Source organism: Cyprinodon variegatus, unplaced genomic scaffold, assembly GCF_000732505.1.
Source record: "Cyprinodon variegatus isolate N-32 unplaced genomic scaffold, C_variegatus-1.0 Scaffold27, whole genome shotgun sequence".
Taxonomy (NCBI): Eukaryota; Metazoa; Chordata; class Actinopteri; order Cyprinodontiformes; family Cyprinodontidae; genus Cyprinodon; species Cyprinodon variegatus.
The window spans coordinates 1,561,479-1,576,595 of record NW_015150480.1 but is presented as its reverse complement, the minus strand read 5'-3'; the positions used below and the strand labels follow the sequence as shown (position 1 = coordinate 1,576,595).

Genomic DNA, 15,117 nt, shown 5'->3' with positions numbered 1-15,117 from the left:
CACCGGCCAATCAGGATTGGCAGATTGAGATAGATGCTTCTATCAGGGCTGCAGGAGGCTGCATCCTATAGCGAGACACCTCGTTCATATTATTCTAAGAACTGGGGTTATGTTAGATAACCAAACGATATATAAATATAAATATCCATCCATATAAAAACAACTGTAAACACCCCATGGAATAACCTGCTATAAAGATCCTACTACTAAAAAAAAAAAAAAAGGCTGTCATATATGGAAGGTCTGTATATAATGTATATATCTATACACCTTTTTCTTCCTTTGGCACATTCTTCTTTGACTATTTGAGTATTTGATGTAACGAGTAAATGTCTTCACTGTGAGGTCAATAAAATCAATCAATCAATAAATGAATAAACATTAAGAAAATGGAGGAGACCATCTTTTTCTTTATATATATATATATTCATATTCGTAATCTTTCTTTGTTCATTTCACCTTGTTGAATTGTGAGATTAAACAACAGCGGAAAAGCTAAATAATATTATATTTATGTTGATTAGCACTTCTTGGATAATTTGTGTTTATCAATTATTGTCCCACTGTTACATATTTCTCTACTGAAAAAGTTCAGTTCAGTTTATTTCACAGCACAGGCAAACTTCAGGCACCTAACTGATAAAAATCAATGAAATCATCAGACTAGGGCTGAAACAATCAGATTAATCCTAATTAATCAATTATTGAAAAAATAGTCAACTAACTTAGTAATTGATTAATCGTTAAATTAAGTATAGTGACTTTAAAACATGCCTTTAGTTGACAGAGCAACCCAATTAGAGAAGTAATTAGAGCTGCAACTGGCGATTATTTTGCAAATCGATTAATCTGCTGATTATTTTTTCGATTGATCGATTAATAATCAGAGAACTAAAGGTTCCTTATAGAAGATTTCTTACAAAATTAAATCAGGTCAAAACTCAAACTTTTCCACTGGAGTTCTGGATATAGCATATTAACAGACAAAAAAGTTTTTTTATCTTAACTACAAAATGTTTATATATTTATTTAACAATTTTGATATAATTACTGCTGCAAGTGGTTTGCTCTGTCAGCTGAAGACATGTTTTACAGTCTCTATACTCCAGTTAATAATAAATCAATTAATAAATTAGTTGACAATTATTTCAAAAATCATTAATCCGATTGATTGTTTCAGTCCTAGAAGTAACTGATTATTAATCAAAAAATTATAAACAGATTAATTAATTTGCTAAATAATAATTAGTTGCAGCCCTAGATCAGACAGATTTGTTAAAAATGTTCTGGCCCGGCTTACACTGTGCAATTTTAATGCCCTTTTCGGGCTGACTTTCCAGTCGTGCGAGAATTTTCAGATCGGGCCGACTTTCAGCCTGATCGTGCGTCGTGTAGCGTACAGGGGATAACGAGGGGTAATTAGCCTCTCAAGTCCACCTCCCGATCAGGAATTGTGAGGTCGGGAGAAAATAAAATATGTTTGATTTGCAGTCGACAGTCGTGGGCGAATCGCTCAGCAAGTAAACAAGGATTCTCCTTCTTCTTCTTCTCAGATGAAAACACAGAAGCGTGGCAGGACAGACCGTAGTAGCTACGTTTGCTCAGCCACATCTTTGTCCAAATACGCTTTTGCCTTTTCTTTTTAGGGCTTTCAGCATAAAATTGCACTAATTGCCAAGGCAGTGTGTTTAATTTCCCTCTAGTGAGCTGAATATTCCTCTTCTACTCATTTGGCTTCGAGATAGATGAATCTGAGTAGCGCCATCTCACTGCGGAGCTGAGTCCGGCATGGTTTTTAGATGTACAGTTTAAGCAGGTAGACTGCATCAGAGCGTCGGGCACACAGTGTGAGAACATACATCATGAGCTGTGAACTCACACTGTACGACAAAACCGCAGGGTTACACGCAGCTACGCAAATGTAGCTGCATGCAACAATTGAAAAAAATTGCACAGTGTATGCCCGGCTTAAGGAAACCCAGCTGACTGCACTGGAACACTGACTTTCCTGAATTCACTAATCCTTGTAGAAACAGTAAACATTCACTTGCATTATGTAGTTGACTTTGCAGAGATTGGAGAAAACAACTTTTTTTAATAAAAGGAAAGAAATATAAAGGATGTGTTGATAAAAACTCTAAAAGACGGATTTTTAATAGAAATGATATCTTATTCTAGACCAGACCTTTTTTTTTTTAGTTTAACTATCAAGGTTCTCTGTTGGGACTTCTTGTTACTTTAATTTCTATATTGCTGTTTTGCTTTCTTGCAATCGGGAACACATGACAAACAAGCATACACATACCCTCTTAAATGAGGGTAATTTAGAAAGTCCAATCTATATGGCATACATGTCTTTGGATTTAAGGAGCTTTCGAAAAATACCTTTGATTCAGACTTTTTGCAGTTTATGTGTTGATAAGTGATTAGGAAATTATTTGACATAAAAAAAAAATGAAACATCAGGGATTAAATGGGGAGCCCCAAAAACGTTACACATTTTTCCTGTTTGCAAAAGACAGAAATATGTTTTATAAATTATACTCTGGTAATTTTAGCTAGGATAAAAAAATTATCGTTAACAGTTAGTTGCTGAAATAGTAACTCAAGAAGCCGACATTTGTAAAATGAAAAAAAGTTAATCAGATTCCTGGCAAAATGGGATTTAATTACAATGTTGATAGTTTCAGTAGAAGTTTGGCAGCAATATGTTTTATTTATTTTTTTTTTAGAAAATCTTAAATGTCACACAGAAAACTTATTCTCTACTCTACAGTCCTGTTTGTAGTACACATTTGAGGATAAAGGAGTTAAATGCAGTGAAATAAAATGAGTAAAACTGGATGAACAGAACAATCAACTGATGCAGAACAAAGACCAACTATTGTAGAAAAAAAAAAAAGAGTTGGAGCAAGCCTTTAATTTGCCTGCTGTGGATTTCAAGTGTAGTTGAGTGCCAAGTTGATAATAAAGAACCACATAAAGTCAGCGATAAACACACCCTGAGGAGTCTGTCCCACTGAGGTTTCCTCTCTGAGGCTTTTGGTGGCAGAAGATGAAGGGTGTGACAGAATAATTGGGCAAGAAGGGAGAGCGATTTTTTTCCCTTATGTTTATTTCTTGTTGTTCAAGAAGTAAGACGACTAACCCAAAAAAAGGTGAAAAGGAACTCTACATAACAGAAGCTTATAGCTCAAACTTTTTGACACACATTTAAAACCGGAAACTCAGCCCCCTACTCAGCATCCCACTGCAACAGACCCCTGACCACAACTCAAAGAGGTCTCTGTGTCTCAGAGACACTCATCTCTAAGCAAGCATAGAGACACATGGGGAAGTCTTTACCGTCCAGGCTGCAGTTCCCTTCCCTCTGCGTTTTCTGTGTAATTACTGCTTTATTAAGCCCCTGTGGCTGAGTAATGACTAACTACTGCGCTTGCCACTGAGAGGGAAGTGTCACACAATCCCTACACATCAAATTACAGTCACTCATTTACAGTCACTATGCTCTTCAAAAAAGATTCAAAAAAGGGGAAATATATGTGCCTTGAACTCTAAATCATCTTAAACTTGACGACCCCTTCACCAGACCAGGTTTTGTGTTAAAAAAGAACCGGGGAAATTTCAGTGGGCTGCGCGGACCTTAACGGCTCCATCACAGTTGGAACGCAGGCGGCTCTTAAGCTGAGTCACACGGCTCCCACCTGCTTTGATTTACATACTTCACACATATCAGGGTGATAATACAATGTGTCATGCTTAAATCACCAAACAAAAGCAGTGCTGCTTTAGTTTCAGTTCAGAAGGTCTTCATAGATAATCTGAACTAAATCTAGGGGATATATTTTCAGAAGTTTGTCATTTTGCACAATGATTTAAGTGAAGGACAGGGAAAGAAAACAAAAGCATGTTTCTTGTTTTTCAGGAATAAAACATAGATTATGCAAAGTAGCTTACTTTATAGAACTTAGCTCCTGTGTCATTCTGGAAAAGACTCAGACTCTTGCTGTCCAGCCTCCAGTAATGTCTCTTCCGCTGTTAAATTTGATAGAAAAAACAAAAAGAACAAGATTGTAAAGACAGACTGTTTATAAATAATACAAAGATGTGATTTTATTTCAAAAAGAAAGTAATTTCCGAACAAACTGGAAAACTGTTTTTTAAAATGATGCAGTTAATACCAGCTGGAGCTAGCTGCTCTGTTTCAGGGTTTTACTCTTACCAGGTTGTCCCTGCTTGTATAATGAACCATCCAGCCCTCTTTGACCACAGTGGAGCTCCGTCTCTTGGTGTGCTTGATAGACTGGACCACCCGCATGAGTGGGATGTTGCTGCTGGTTGAAGGACTGCACAAACAGAACCATACTTCTTTTAGATCTCAGTTTTGTTTTTCAAATATTTTCTTTAAGCACACTGGTATACTTACAAATGTCTCAACAGGTAGAAAATAATAGATTGTGCTTTCCTTTGACACAAACAATTCTTCAAATACCTAAAGGTTTTTCACAACTTTAGAAGTAGAATGAAACAAAGTACTACAGCCAGGCAAAGTCAGTTCTTCAGTCTATCTAAAAAGTACTTCACCTTAACATAAATCCAGCTGTTCTGGCCTGTTAGAGAGCAGTAGTTTTTGTTTTGTTTTTTTACTTTTATTATCATTACAGTGTCACAAGTACAGAGCAATAAAATATATTTAGTGGGCTGCCATTGTGTGGCGCCCCGGGAGCAGGCTAGGGTTAAGGGTCTTGCTCTGGGAGCCAGAGTGGCAGTCCCTGGGAGTGTGTGGGACTTGAACTCAGAACGTCTGAGTCCCAAGCGCAATGCTCTAACCGCTAATCCACCACTCCAAATAGTTGCGGATAGGTTTGAAGCTGGTCAATAAGGTAACAAAAAAATTAACCAATGACTGGCGTTACTCAGAGAAGGTGCAAAGATGCCCATTTGGAAACTATAAGCAGATTCTCCACAAATGTAAGTTTTATGAAGCAGAAAGAGGGAAACAAAAATCATAAATGTGAAAGAAGGTCATCTTCCTCTACATTTAAAGGCCGTTTTCCTCAGATGAGAGACTGGTGGTAATTCTGGAGAGAAATATCAGCTGTGTGGCTGCCATAAACACCTTTGTTTATAAAATGTTCAACATCGGTCTGTTTTCCAGTGTAGGCTGGATGTGCTCTCTTCATTCTCTGACATGGGAGTTGGCTCGGAGCTCGTCTGCCCGGCTGTGTGTTTCCTGGACGGGGCCGCCTTTTACAGTTGCTTTCTGTATCTCTGCTTCTGTCTCCTTGAACCCCCATCGGCCTTGGCAGATGGCAGCTCACACTGAGCCTGGTTCTGCTGGAGGTTTCTTCCTGTTAAAAGGAGTTTTTCCTCTCCACTGTCGCTACAAGCATGCTTAGTGTGAGGGATTGCCTTCAAATCAATGAGTCGATGCAATCAACTGGTTTCTTTAGATAGAAAACTTTGAATCAATGTGACTGTATGATCTGGTGAACTGTAAGGTGCCTTGAGATGACATGTGTTGTGAATTGGTGCTATATGAATAAACTGAATTGAATTGGTTCTGGTCAGAGCTGAATAAAAGGCAATCATGAAGGATTTTTATTCTCCTTGTAAAAAGTTAAATGTTAGTTCACATTGTCAGAGAACAAAACCTCAACAAAACATACTAAACAATGAAAAGGATTTTATTTAAAGTTAATGTGCTAGAATGACCTAGTCAAAGTAAAGAGTTAAATGCAGTAGCAATCTATTTGTCCTCCATTCAATCTGACTGAGACTGAGCTATTCCATCTATAGATGTACCGTTCAACACATAAATTAACTGTTTTATAGATTTGTTTCAAACTCAGGTACTGAGGAAGAAACCAATTCAAATTAACACTATGGTTTCCATATTTTTACTTTTTTAAACCATCTTTCCTTTTTTTGATTGTCTATGACATAAATCTAATAAAAACATCTGGTTTTTGGTTGTAACTTCACAAAACATGAAGAGCTAGAACTAGACTCTGTGCAGTGAGACAACAAATTAAATCCTGCCACCTACAGAATATTTTTGCCATCGACCAGAAAAAAAAATCAACAGTCAAAGGGGTTGTATTTTGTCATACCTTATAGTCTTGATTGGCTCTTCATCCTTCTCTCTATCGGTGAAGGGTGAATCCATGCCAAACATCCCGTCTGGAGTGGATGGTTCGTCCGGATCATCCAGACTTCTTCCGCCATCCATATCCCCACTGTCCACCTCCATATCCATGGTAGTATCAGAGTCAGGCCCGGGGCTCGCTGGCTCTAAACATTTACACCAAATGCAGATCATCAGAATATTGCAGAATAGAGTTAAGAAGATTTTCTGCACTAATATGACCTAAAAAGTTCCACAGAAACAGATTTAGATGAACCAGTCTGCATATTTGTCACTCATGGCTGAAGATGATTCAATAATAATACTTATAGCAATGTTAACATTTCTGCTAAACATCTGGAAATGTATTATTTCAAGTCAAAACCATGAAATTAAAAGTTAAAAGCATTACTTACCACCATTAAAGTCTACTTCTCCTAAACAATCTCTCGGTACCTTTGAAGCACAGCGCTTATGGCAGTTAAATCTGCAGTCTGGAGAGAAATACTTAACATGAGATGTTTGTATCTTTAACAGAATATAAAAAGATCAATGTGTTCATACTAGGTGTTACCTTTACACTGCATTCCCTGGCGAAAGAGACCCTTGAGTAGCCGTTTGCAGTACTGGCAGATGGTTGGCCTGGTGTAGGTGTGAATGGCGAAGGTGTGCGGCACCTTGACCCGCGTCTTTTCCATCTTATCCATCCAGATAGGCCTGCCGCTCCAGGACAGGATGCGCTTCCCCGCCTCCTGATGGGACCGCTGGGGCTGAGTTAGGGAAAACAGGGAAAAGGTTGGGCGTTACAAGGGATTAAAACCACTAGCACTAAAGGATCAAGAAATTTCAAGTGAACATTTGAGGGACACAGATAAATAGGAGAAATAAGTACAGCATAAAACCGGACCTCCAGTCATTTAACTTCCATTTCATCTGGAAGTTATGATAAAGCAAAAAAGAAAAAACATTTGTTCAGTCATTTAAAGGACAAGATGGTTTCTTGGCCTTCCAAACATTGTCCGACTGTTTTGCTCATTAATAAAAACAGCCCTAGTGTGACTAAGGTACACCAAAATTCACTTTGGGTTTGTGATCGGTACCTTGAAACAAGTCCAAGAAGCTGCTCTGTGAGGAGAATAACAATAAAAACAAAACTATTGAATAATATTTGGTGTCCAAAAAACAAGCTGATCCCAGTCCCAGGACTTTACTTTAAAATAACCATCATAACATCATTTATAAATGATAATTCCTCGTTTAAAGCCACTTTTGTTGAAATTTGCATTTACGCATTCTCTAGCTTTTTCTCCCCTTCGAGATTCTTTTCCGAACATACAGCTTTACGATCAACCAGAAGCAGTTCAGCGCAATTATATTGCTATATAATATATTTGGCGAAATTGTTTTTATAAACTTTTTTTTAAATAAAGGATTATAAAAGCAATTTTAATGCCAATTAAAGCCTTAATTTAAAAAATAATAATTTAATGACTTTTAATGATTTTTAATCACCCGCGGAAACCCTGACTAAGTGACTGCAGAGTGTCTGCCTGTTCAGCAGAGACAAAATTCAGTTGTATGCTCTACATGTAAGCTGTTTTTTTCCCCAATTTTTGAAAAGCAGGGGAAACCAATTAAAAATCAGCGGGGTTCGAATAAAGAAAATCAAAAATCAAAAAAGGTCCAGAGACATTTTAAATTATAACTTCTTACTTTAAACAGAATTTAACACTGGAATAAAATGAGGTGTTTATGCATCCATGTCATACATTCAGTTTTTGAATTAAAAAAATATTTTAAAAAAATAGAAACTTTTTTTTACATTTTAAAATCTAAAGTGTTTTTTTATAGTAGAAAACAACAATTGTTCAGTTTGGTATATAGACAATTTCCTAGTTCACAGATTTTATAAACCACCTGAACTTTTCTATGGCTTAATGGGAGCAGTGAGCTTTATGCTGCCCTGCAAGGCTTTAAACATGGTTTGAATGGCGACAAAGTAACTCTCAAGCACATATCGAGGAGCAAATTTTTAGCCTGGATCGATATTTTTTTTTGATTATGTTCACAGTGGAGAATCCTGCTTCACAGCAGCAGGTAGAGACAAACATCCTCAAGATGTGCAGGGACATCTCTGAGCACGCCATTTCACTTTTCTTTCACCAGTTCACCACAGTTCTTCAAGCAGTCCACACACTTTGTTTCACTTTTTCTCATCATCTTCTCCTTCTTTCCCATCACCCGGCTTACCACAGGTTTGCCTGCTGTGTCTAAAAGTAGTCAGCAGCAGCAACCCAGACTGGCACAGCTCATTGGGTAATATGTGTCATGTGTAGCCTGGTGCCAGACGCTCTGGAGGGCTTTACCGTACAAGCAGAAGAAGCGGCGCAAGTGAAAGCAGACACTGTCAACGGACAAAATGCGGTAATTTATAAATGTTTTAAATCAGGTTGGGTCGGGATTAGCCAGCAGGTGGGTCCAGATCCGGACCGCGGTCCGCTAATCCGTGAACTCTGTCTTAAGAGTATATTGGTAAAGTCCACAAAGGTTTTAGCTGGTGATGTGCCACAATTTAGCTTGATGTGCCAAAACTATGCCAAATGTGATTTTCACCTGAAAAAGTAGAATCTAGTCAAAACAGAAGTGCTGAATTCAATTGTAGAAATCTTGCCTCATATAAGAGTCTTTGTAGGAGAAGATAAAATTATAAAAACATAATTAGATTAGGTTCTCAGTCCAACTTTTTCTTAACCTGCCTTTATTAAGGGCAATACACTTTTCGCAGTTTATGTTTAGTTATTTCTTATTTTCTCCTTATGTGCAGCTTTTTAAATAATTACTGTAAGGGGATAAACTTGCTTTGCCTTTGCTTTTGTCATTTATACTGTCTAACATCAATAGTGTGAGGAGCAGTTCCTAAACCAGCTTGCATAAAGACACCACGTCTACCAGCTTTATAACCTTTTAACCACACATAATGCTTCAGGGGACAACATTAGACAAAGACACGGGACACCTGGTTGGAAAGATACAACTCTCTAGTTTCCAAGGATACCAGGCAAGGGTTGGTGAAGCAAGAACTTCTGTGTCATGAAGCATTTCTCCAACAGAATCATTCATGATTGATACACCTTTAAATTGCATCTTTTGCGTTTAAAATGTTGTATTACTGAAAGTTTTTGCAAAAAAAAGTATGAACTTCTTTTAGAAATGTTAACTGTTCTTCTTTTGAGGGATTTGGGAAATGAAAAGTGACTGTTTGACCTACTCATACTGTACAGACAGCAAAAGGAATGACCTCTGCTGAACCTGGCACAGGGCTCAGACTCATTTAAGTGGTTTTAAACTCAAAGGTTAATCTGAAGCTGTAGACTTTAACGCTTCTCCATAACCATATTATATACAAGAAACTAAACAAACAGCACAGACAAGACAAACTAATGTGCTTAAAATGAAGCAAGATTTAATTAAAAAGGGGCAAAAAGTTTTGACTTTTTACAGCAGCACTAAGTCAGTTTTACTTTAATAAAACCTCTTCTGAGTCCATGTGTAGGTAAACCAAGTGTTAATGAGGTCTCTCATCTCCCCCTACTGGATCTGCTCAGAAAACCACACTTGTAACTTTCTGTGCCTCCTACCTCAGTAGTAGTATCGCGACTCTCTTTCATTCTCGCAGCGTGACTAACAGTTTCAAGGCACCTTAATATAAATGATGCCAATGGCTTCAGTAACCGCACGCCTCCCTGCGCTACCCCAGGGTTATGGAATCGTTTCTTTATTTTTGAGTTTTATAACATTTTGGAGCCAGCAAAAAGCACAAAGAAAACCTCTTTCAGGAGAGAAAATGGGACTTGGACTGGGACACGACTCTAACAAGGGGAATTGAGGCATTTAGTCCTCAATCTAAAACTGAAAATTGATGCAGATCTGGCAATGTTGTTGTTGGACCTATAAGTACAATATTTGTTATTACTGTTGTGACTTAAGAGTGATGGATTTTTAGTACGCAGCTATGAAACATGAGACACTCAAAACAATCAAAGCAATCATTTGAGAGGCAGACTTACATAAAAGTCTTTTTTCTCCAGCCAACATGCTGCTCTACATTAGTTTACATCAGATAACATAAAACATTTCCCTATTCTTCATGTATTTGGTCGAGATCTGTGTCTTCACGCCACTTTGGACTGAGCTCTGTAGCTGCGAGGTGCTGAGCAGCTCACAAAGAGCCGCCAGTTTGCAACCCTGCTATTTTCAGAAGGTCCTCTAGGGGGAGCAGGAGTTAAAATTAACTTAGTGATGCTTTATAAGAAAAATTAAACTCCTATATGTGTAGACGAGATGTTAATAAGAGGGTTAAAAGTGAGTAATATTACAGACTAAACTGACGTTTCTGTTTTGTTTTCTGACAAACAATGCTTTAAAAATTGTGAATAAGAGCATCTGTTTGGAGACTTTAGCCATTATAAAAGAGATCAATATTTTCTGAGAGCAAACTAGGGATGCAACTAACAATTATTTTGCAAATTGTTTGATCTTTCAATTATTTTTTCTATTAATCGATTAATAATTGGATAGCCAGAGGTTCCCTAAAGAAGAATTTTGCTATGAAATTAAACAAGGTAAGACTAAACATTTCCACTATATAGCAAAATGACACATGAATTTTTTTTTTATCTAATATGAAAAATTTTATTTTTTACAGTCTCTATACTGCAGTTAAGGTTTAATCTAAATTAATTAATTTACAATTATTTCAATAATCAATTAATTGTGATTGATTGCTTCAGCCCTAGAGCAAATCCAACAAAAAACAGATGCTAGATGATAGAATAATCAATATGCAAACCTTTAAATGCTTTCATTACCAATTATTAGTCTGATAGACAAAATGCAATAAATTAACAGGAACTAGTCAATGTTAGAGCTGTGGATCTATTTTACAATGTTTAAGAGGTTAACATAAAACAAATATTTTACATTTAGCTGAACTGGATTAAGAGCTAGATAGTTAGCTGCTCAGGATTAACTGGCAAACATAGTTTAGCTAAGTTAAAAGCTCTTAAATCTAAAAAGAAAAACAAAAATCTCAAATAATGTATGAATGACATTCCAAGTCCACAAAAATGTTATTAACTTTGCTGTGTTTTACCACATGAGAGCAAATAGTACCCAGTTCATTTGCATTAATAAAGCAGCCTGGAAACTCCTGGCAAAAGAAAGAGGAAAACACATTTGTTTTTTTTACCAAAACGTCAGCAGTTGCAAAACCTTGGACTTCAATGGCTTTTAATGTCATTAACATGATTACATTTCCTCATGACCTTTGGCGTGGACGCACAGTAGGATTCCTCTGTGGCCTTGTGTAAAAATTTGTTTCATAAGATCTCCCTGAGAAGCTTCACACTGAGTAAGTGCAGCCAAATTCAATTTTCTGCATTGGTGATATTCTACAACATGTCCCTGAAAAGGGCCAAATCTGAAGTTTGTAAACATTTAACAGCAAAAAAAAAAAAAAAAAAGTAAACTCTCACCTCATCAGGAACAACCACTGCATTTTCAGCAGGTAGCACTCTAGGCATGGATAGAGAGGGTCCTGGCAGCGATACATTGGACAAACGCCTTTTCCTCACTCCCGTGCAGTTATTTGGGATCTTAAAGGCACAACGCTTGTGATAGTTTAGCCCACATCCTTCAAAAAAAGAAGAGAAATTGGATCTAATTAGTTTAAATTAAACAAAAATGGTTGTTAATTAAGAGATAATACAAATCCTACGACAGATTTTAGGTAGCCAGTTCTTGAATCATTAAGTCTGCAAAGACAGAGGGTGATAAGAAGCCAACTAACATGAGGATAGATGATCATTTTTTTTTATAAATTTTAGAGTATTCCATCTAATGTGATCAATCAGGAGTGTTTTGCAAAATTCATCACTAAGATCATAAAAAAATTACCAGGCACTTTATGAATTTGGGCTGAACTTGACTACATTACTAAGAAAAGATCTTTCAAAAAATCAAGCATTAACATATTCCTCCAGATGTGTCCTTCCAACCTTCACATTTAAGCCCCTGACGGACGAGACCCCACAGCATCTCTCCGCAGTAGTCGCAGAAGGTGGGGGCTTTGTAGGAGTGCACGTAGAGGGCATGAGGTCGGATCTGGAAATCCTCGACTGTGGCTTGAGCTAGAAAAGAAATTTAAAATCATCAAAAATTAAATCATCAAAAAAAACGGAGCAAATTCCTATATCATATATACCGCAAAGAAAAGGGCACAAAATGGTTGCAGAAAGATACAGATACAGTACCTTGTTAAAATCTTTTTTAATCCTCAACATAGTCACATTTTGACATTCTATAACCATAAAATACATTGAATTTCAAGATAAAAATATCCCAAAACTATACCTGAAAAGTCGGACCTGCATTTTTATCCTGTCCATCACTCTGATATCTCCATCTACCCATCTATAATCTGATCTTAGTGTAAATGTAGCTGATTTCTGAAGACCTGAAATAATGGACTGGGTGATAGCCAGTAGTCTAGTTGAAAAAAAAAAAAAAGAAATGGGATGGTGGATATTTTTGAAGCAATCATAGGCTAATTAATATAATGTATTGACCTAAAGCAGGGGTCTTCAACATTTTCCAGGGTAAGGACCCCCAAAATGATGGAGAGATGGAGCGGGGAACCCCTAATTACATATATTGTATGAAACTGTGTTCTATCAAACTGGTCCTATAGTCACTCCATTTCAGATGGAGTAATGTAACGAGAGTAATGTAGCCTTGGGATTATTAAAGTATTTCTGATTATGATTCCTGGTTCCCATGCAGTACCTCTGTGGACCCCCTAGGGGTCACGGATCCCCTGTTGAAGACCTCAGACCTAAAGCAACAAGCATTGTATGGTTGTTACAGGTCAGGTATGCCGGTCATTAACCGAGGCACCTTACAGTAGAGATGCAGTCAGTTGATATATAGTAAAAATTTTACACATTCAGTAATGAAATGTCACAGGGATGGTCATTTAAGAAGGGGGATGATTTTTAAGATTTTTTTTTTTTTTTGAAGGGGGATGCCACCCCCTCCCCATCCTCCCTCAACTCGAGTACTGGTGATAGCATGGCATAATAAGAGGGATAAAGGATTAACAGATTTAATAATTAGTAGTAGTTAAAATTACTATTAAGGCAAAAACAAGTTTCAGCTAAAAACCCTTAAATGAGGAGCTGGTTAATTTGTAGTTGTCCTTCATCTGACACAGTATATAACATATTGTTAAAACCCACAACTGAATAAAATCCTCCATTCTGTGTGGCTCTGTGGAAGTGAAACTTCAGCCTTATTCTGGCATTTGTAAACAACATCCCAAAAAGACTAAAAACACAAATTAATTAGTCTTGTGCAATCCATAAAAACATGGAACAAATTTTCAGACAGACAGCAGAAAGGGCACTAGTTTAAAACACCCCAATAAATTTGTGGCACCGTTTAAAATCCTCCATTGGAGATCTCCAGCTCGTTTTTTAATTGGAGGCTTATATAAAGTCCTCCACTGGGGGGCTTTTTCTGAAGTTTTTCTGTCCAGATGCAGACCTGCCGGTTCTGAAGATGTCTTTAATTTATTGCTTTTGTGCAGCTGTGGTAAAGGGCTTTCTGGTCCATAGTCGATAAAACCATCTCTGTGGGTCCAGGCTGGAGAACAGAGGTCTGCTTTGCTCGTGGAAGCAAGGATCCAAGATCAGAACCTTTATTTATGACTGGTTAGATGAAGAGACTGTTACAAGAAAGCCATGAGACGTCCTTGTTTGCAGGAGGGCAACATAGGAGACACGGTATGTGTGTTAAACAGATGGCTTCGATTAAATGAGAGCAAAAGGTCGATTTTGGCCCACATACAAAAGGTTACATAAGGAACATGTATGTGCTTGACTGGTCCAGTTAAAGTGAGGGACTGAATTAACAAAACAATCTGTGGCAAAGCTTGAAAGAATGACTTCTTAGGCTCTATATCCAATCCAGCTTGAGCCATTTTACAAATAAGAAAGTGCAAAAAAGTTTAACAATTATTTAGATAAAAATGAACGAAATTAACTATGTTTGTTAGTACCGTTACAAAATATAAATAATAAAAAAAAAAAATCAGCTAGTATTTATATATTTCTATACGGTTGGTATATGAAGCTAGGATGTGATTGAGTGTGTGCAACAAGAATGCAGGAGTGCAAGCAGATCCTATATTTCTATACACACACCGGGTTTAAACTGGGTTACAATACTTTATTTCAGTTAATCAAAACAATTAATCATCAAACTTATTATGCAAATCTCTGATGAGGAAAAACCATCCAATCCAATCCTTTTCTAAAGATGGACTCCTTGTTGAGAGATGAAGCCCAGGTTCTACCAGCAACTAAAACTGTTTTTAAAAAAGCGGTAAAGAAAGACGAGCTCTGCATTGCATCTGAACAGAAACAGAAATAAAACCACATAAATACGTTAGAAGTCTTGCAAAAAAGAGCACAGCACATCTCTGGCAGATTTAGCACATCAGAGGGAAGCTCTGCAGACATTGCTGCTGCACCATCATTGCTCCAGTAGAGGGCGACACATCTGCAGCTGCACTAATGCATTTTACTCATTCCATCATTTAGAGTAAAACAGCCTTTAACTTTCACTTTTTTACACTATGAAGAACAGCTGTCATCTGGCAGTAGGAATATTGATAATTATATGTATGTATTACGTAATTTAGCAAAAAAAAAGGACAAACAAAAATGCAGCATAAATTAATAGAATAACAGGAAATTTAACCATTCAGAACCAAAATAATAGCAACAAGTATTAAAATTCAAGGCTGAAATTAGAAGCAAGCCAATCAGCAAAGGAATAGAAGACACTAATATTATATACGCTCTCTGGAATTAAGATCCAGTTTAAAAAAGGTGAGTTTAAAATTGTTTGAAGTTCCAGTGGAGCTCACA

General features: G+C 37.1%; 1 protein-coding gene across 2 annotated transcripts in view; it reads right to left on the bottom strand.

The window, feature by feature from the left end:
• Positions 1 to 15,117, bottom strand: part of LOC107098934 (serine/threonine-protein kinase D3-like) — a 73,685-nt gene that overhangs the window by 16,535 nt on the left and 42,033 nt on the right. For both annotated transcript variants that reach the window (XM_015396833.1, XM_015396840.1), the window contains 7 exons: positions 12,184 to 12,315; positions 11,662 to 11,819; positions 6,702 to 6,897; positions 6,544 to 6,621; positions 6,114 to 6,294; positions 4,223 to 4,346; positions 3,958 to 4,035 (listed from right to left, as the gene is read on the bottom strand). In XM_015396833.1, coding sequence (XP_015252319.1) covers positions 3,958 to 4,035; positions 4,223 to 4,346; positions 6,114 to 6,294; positions 6,544 to 6,621; positions 6,702 to 6,897; positions 11,662 to 11,819; positions 12,184 to 12,315 — 947 coding nt within the window. The remainder of the gene's footprint in view (positions 1 to 3,957; positions 4,036 to 4,222; positions 4,347 to 6,113; positions 6,295 to 6,543; positions 6,622 to 6,701; positions 6,898 to 11,661; positions 11,820 to 12,183; positions 12,316 to 15,117) is intronic.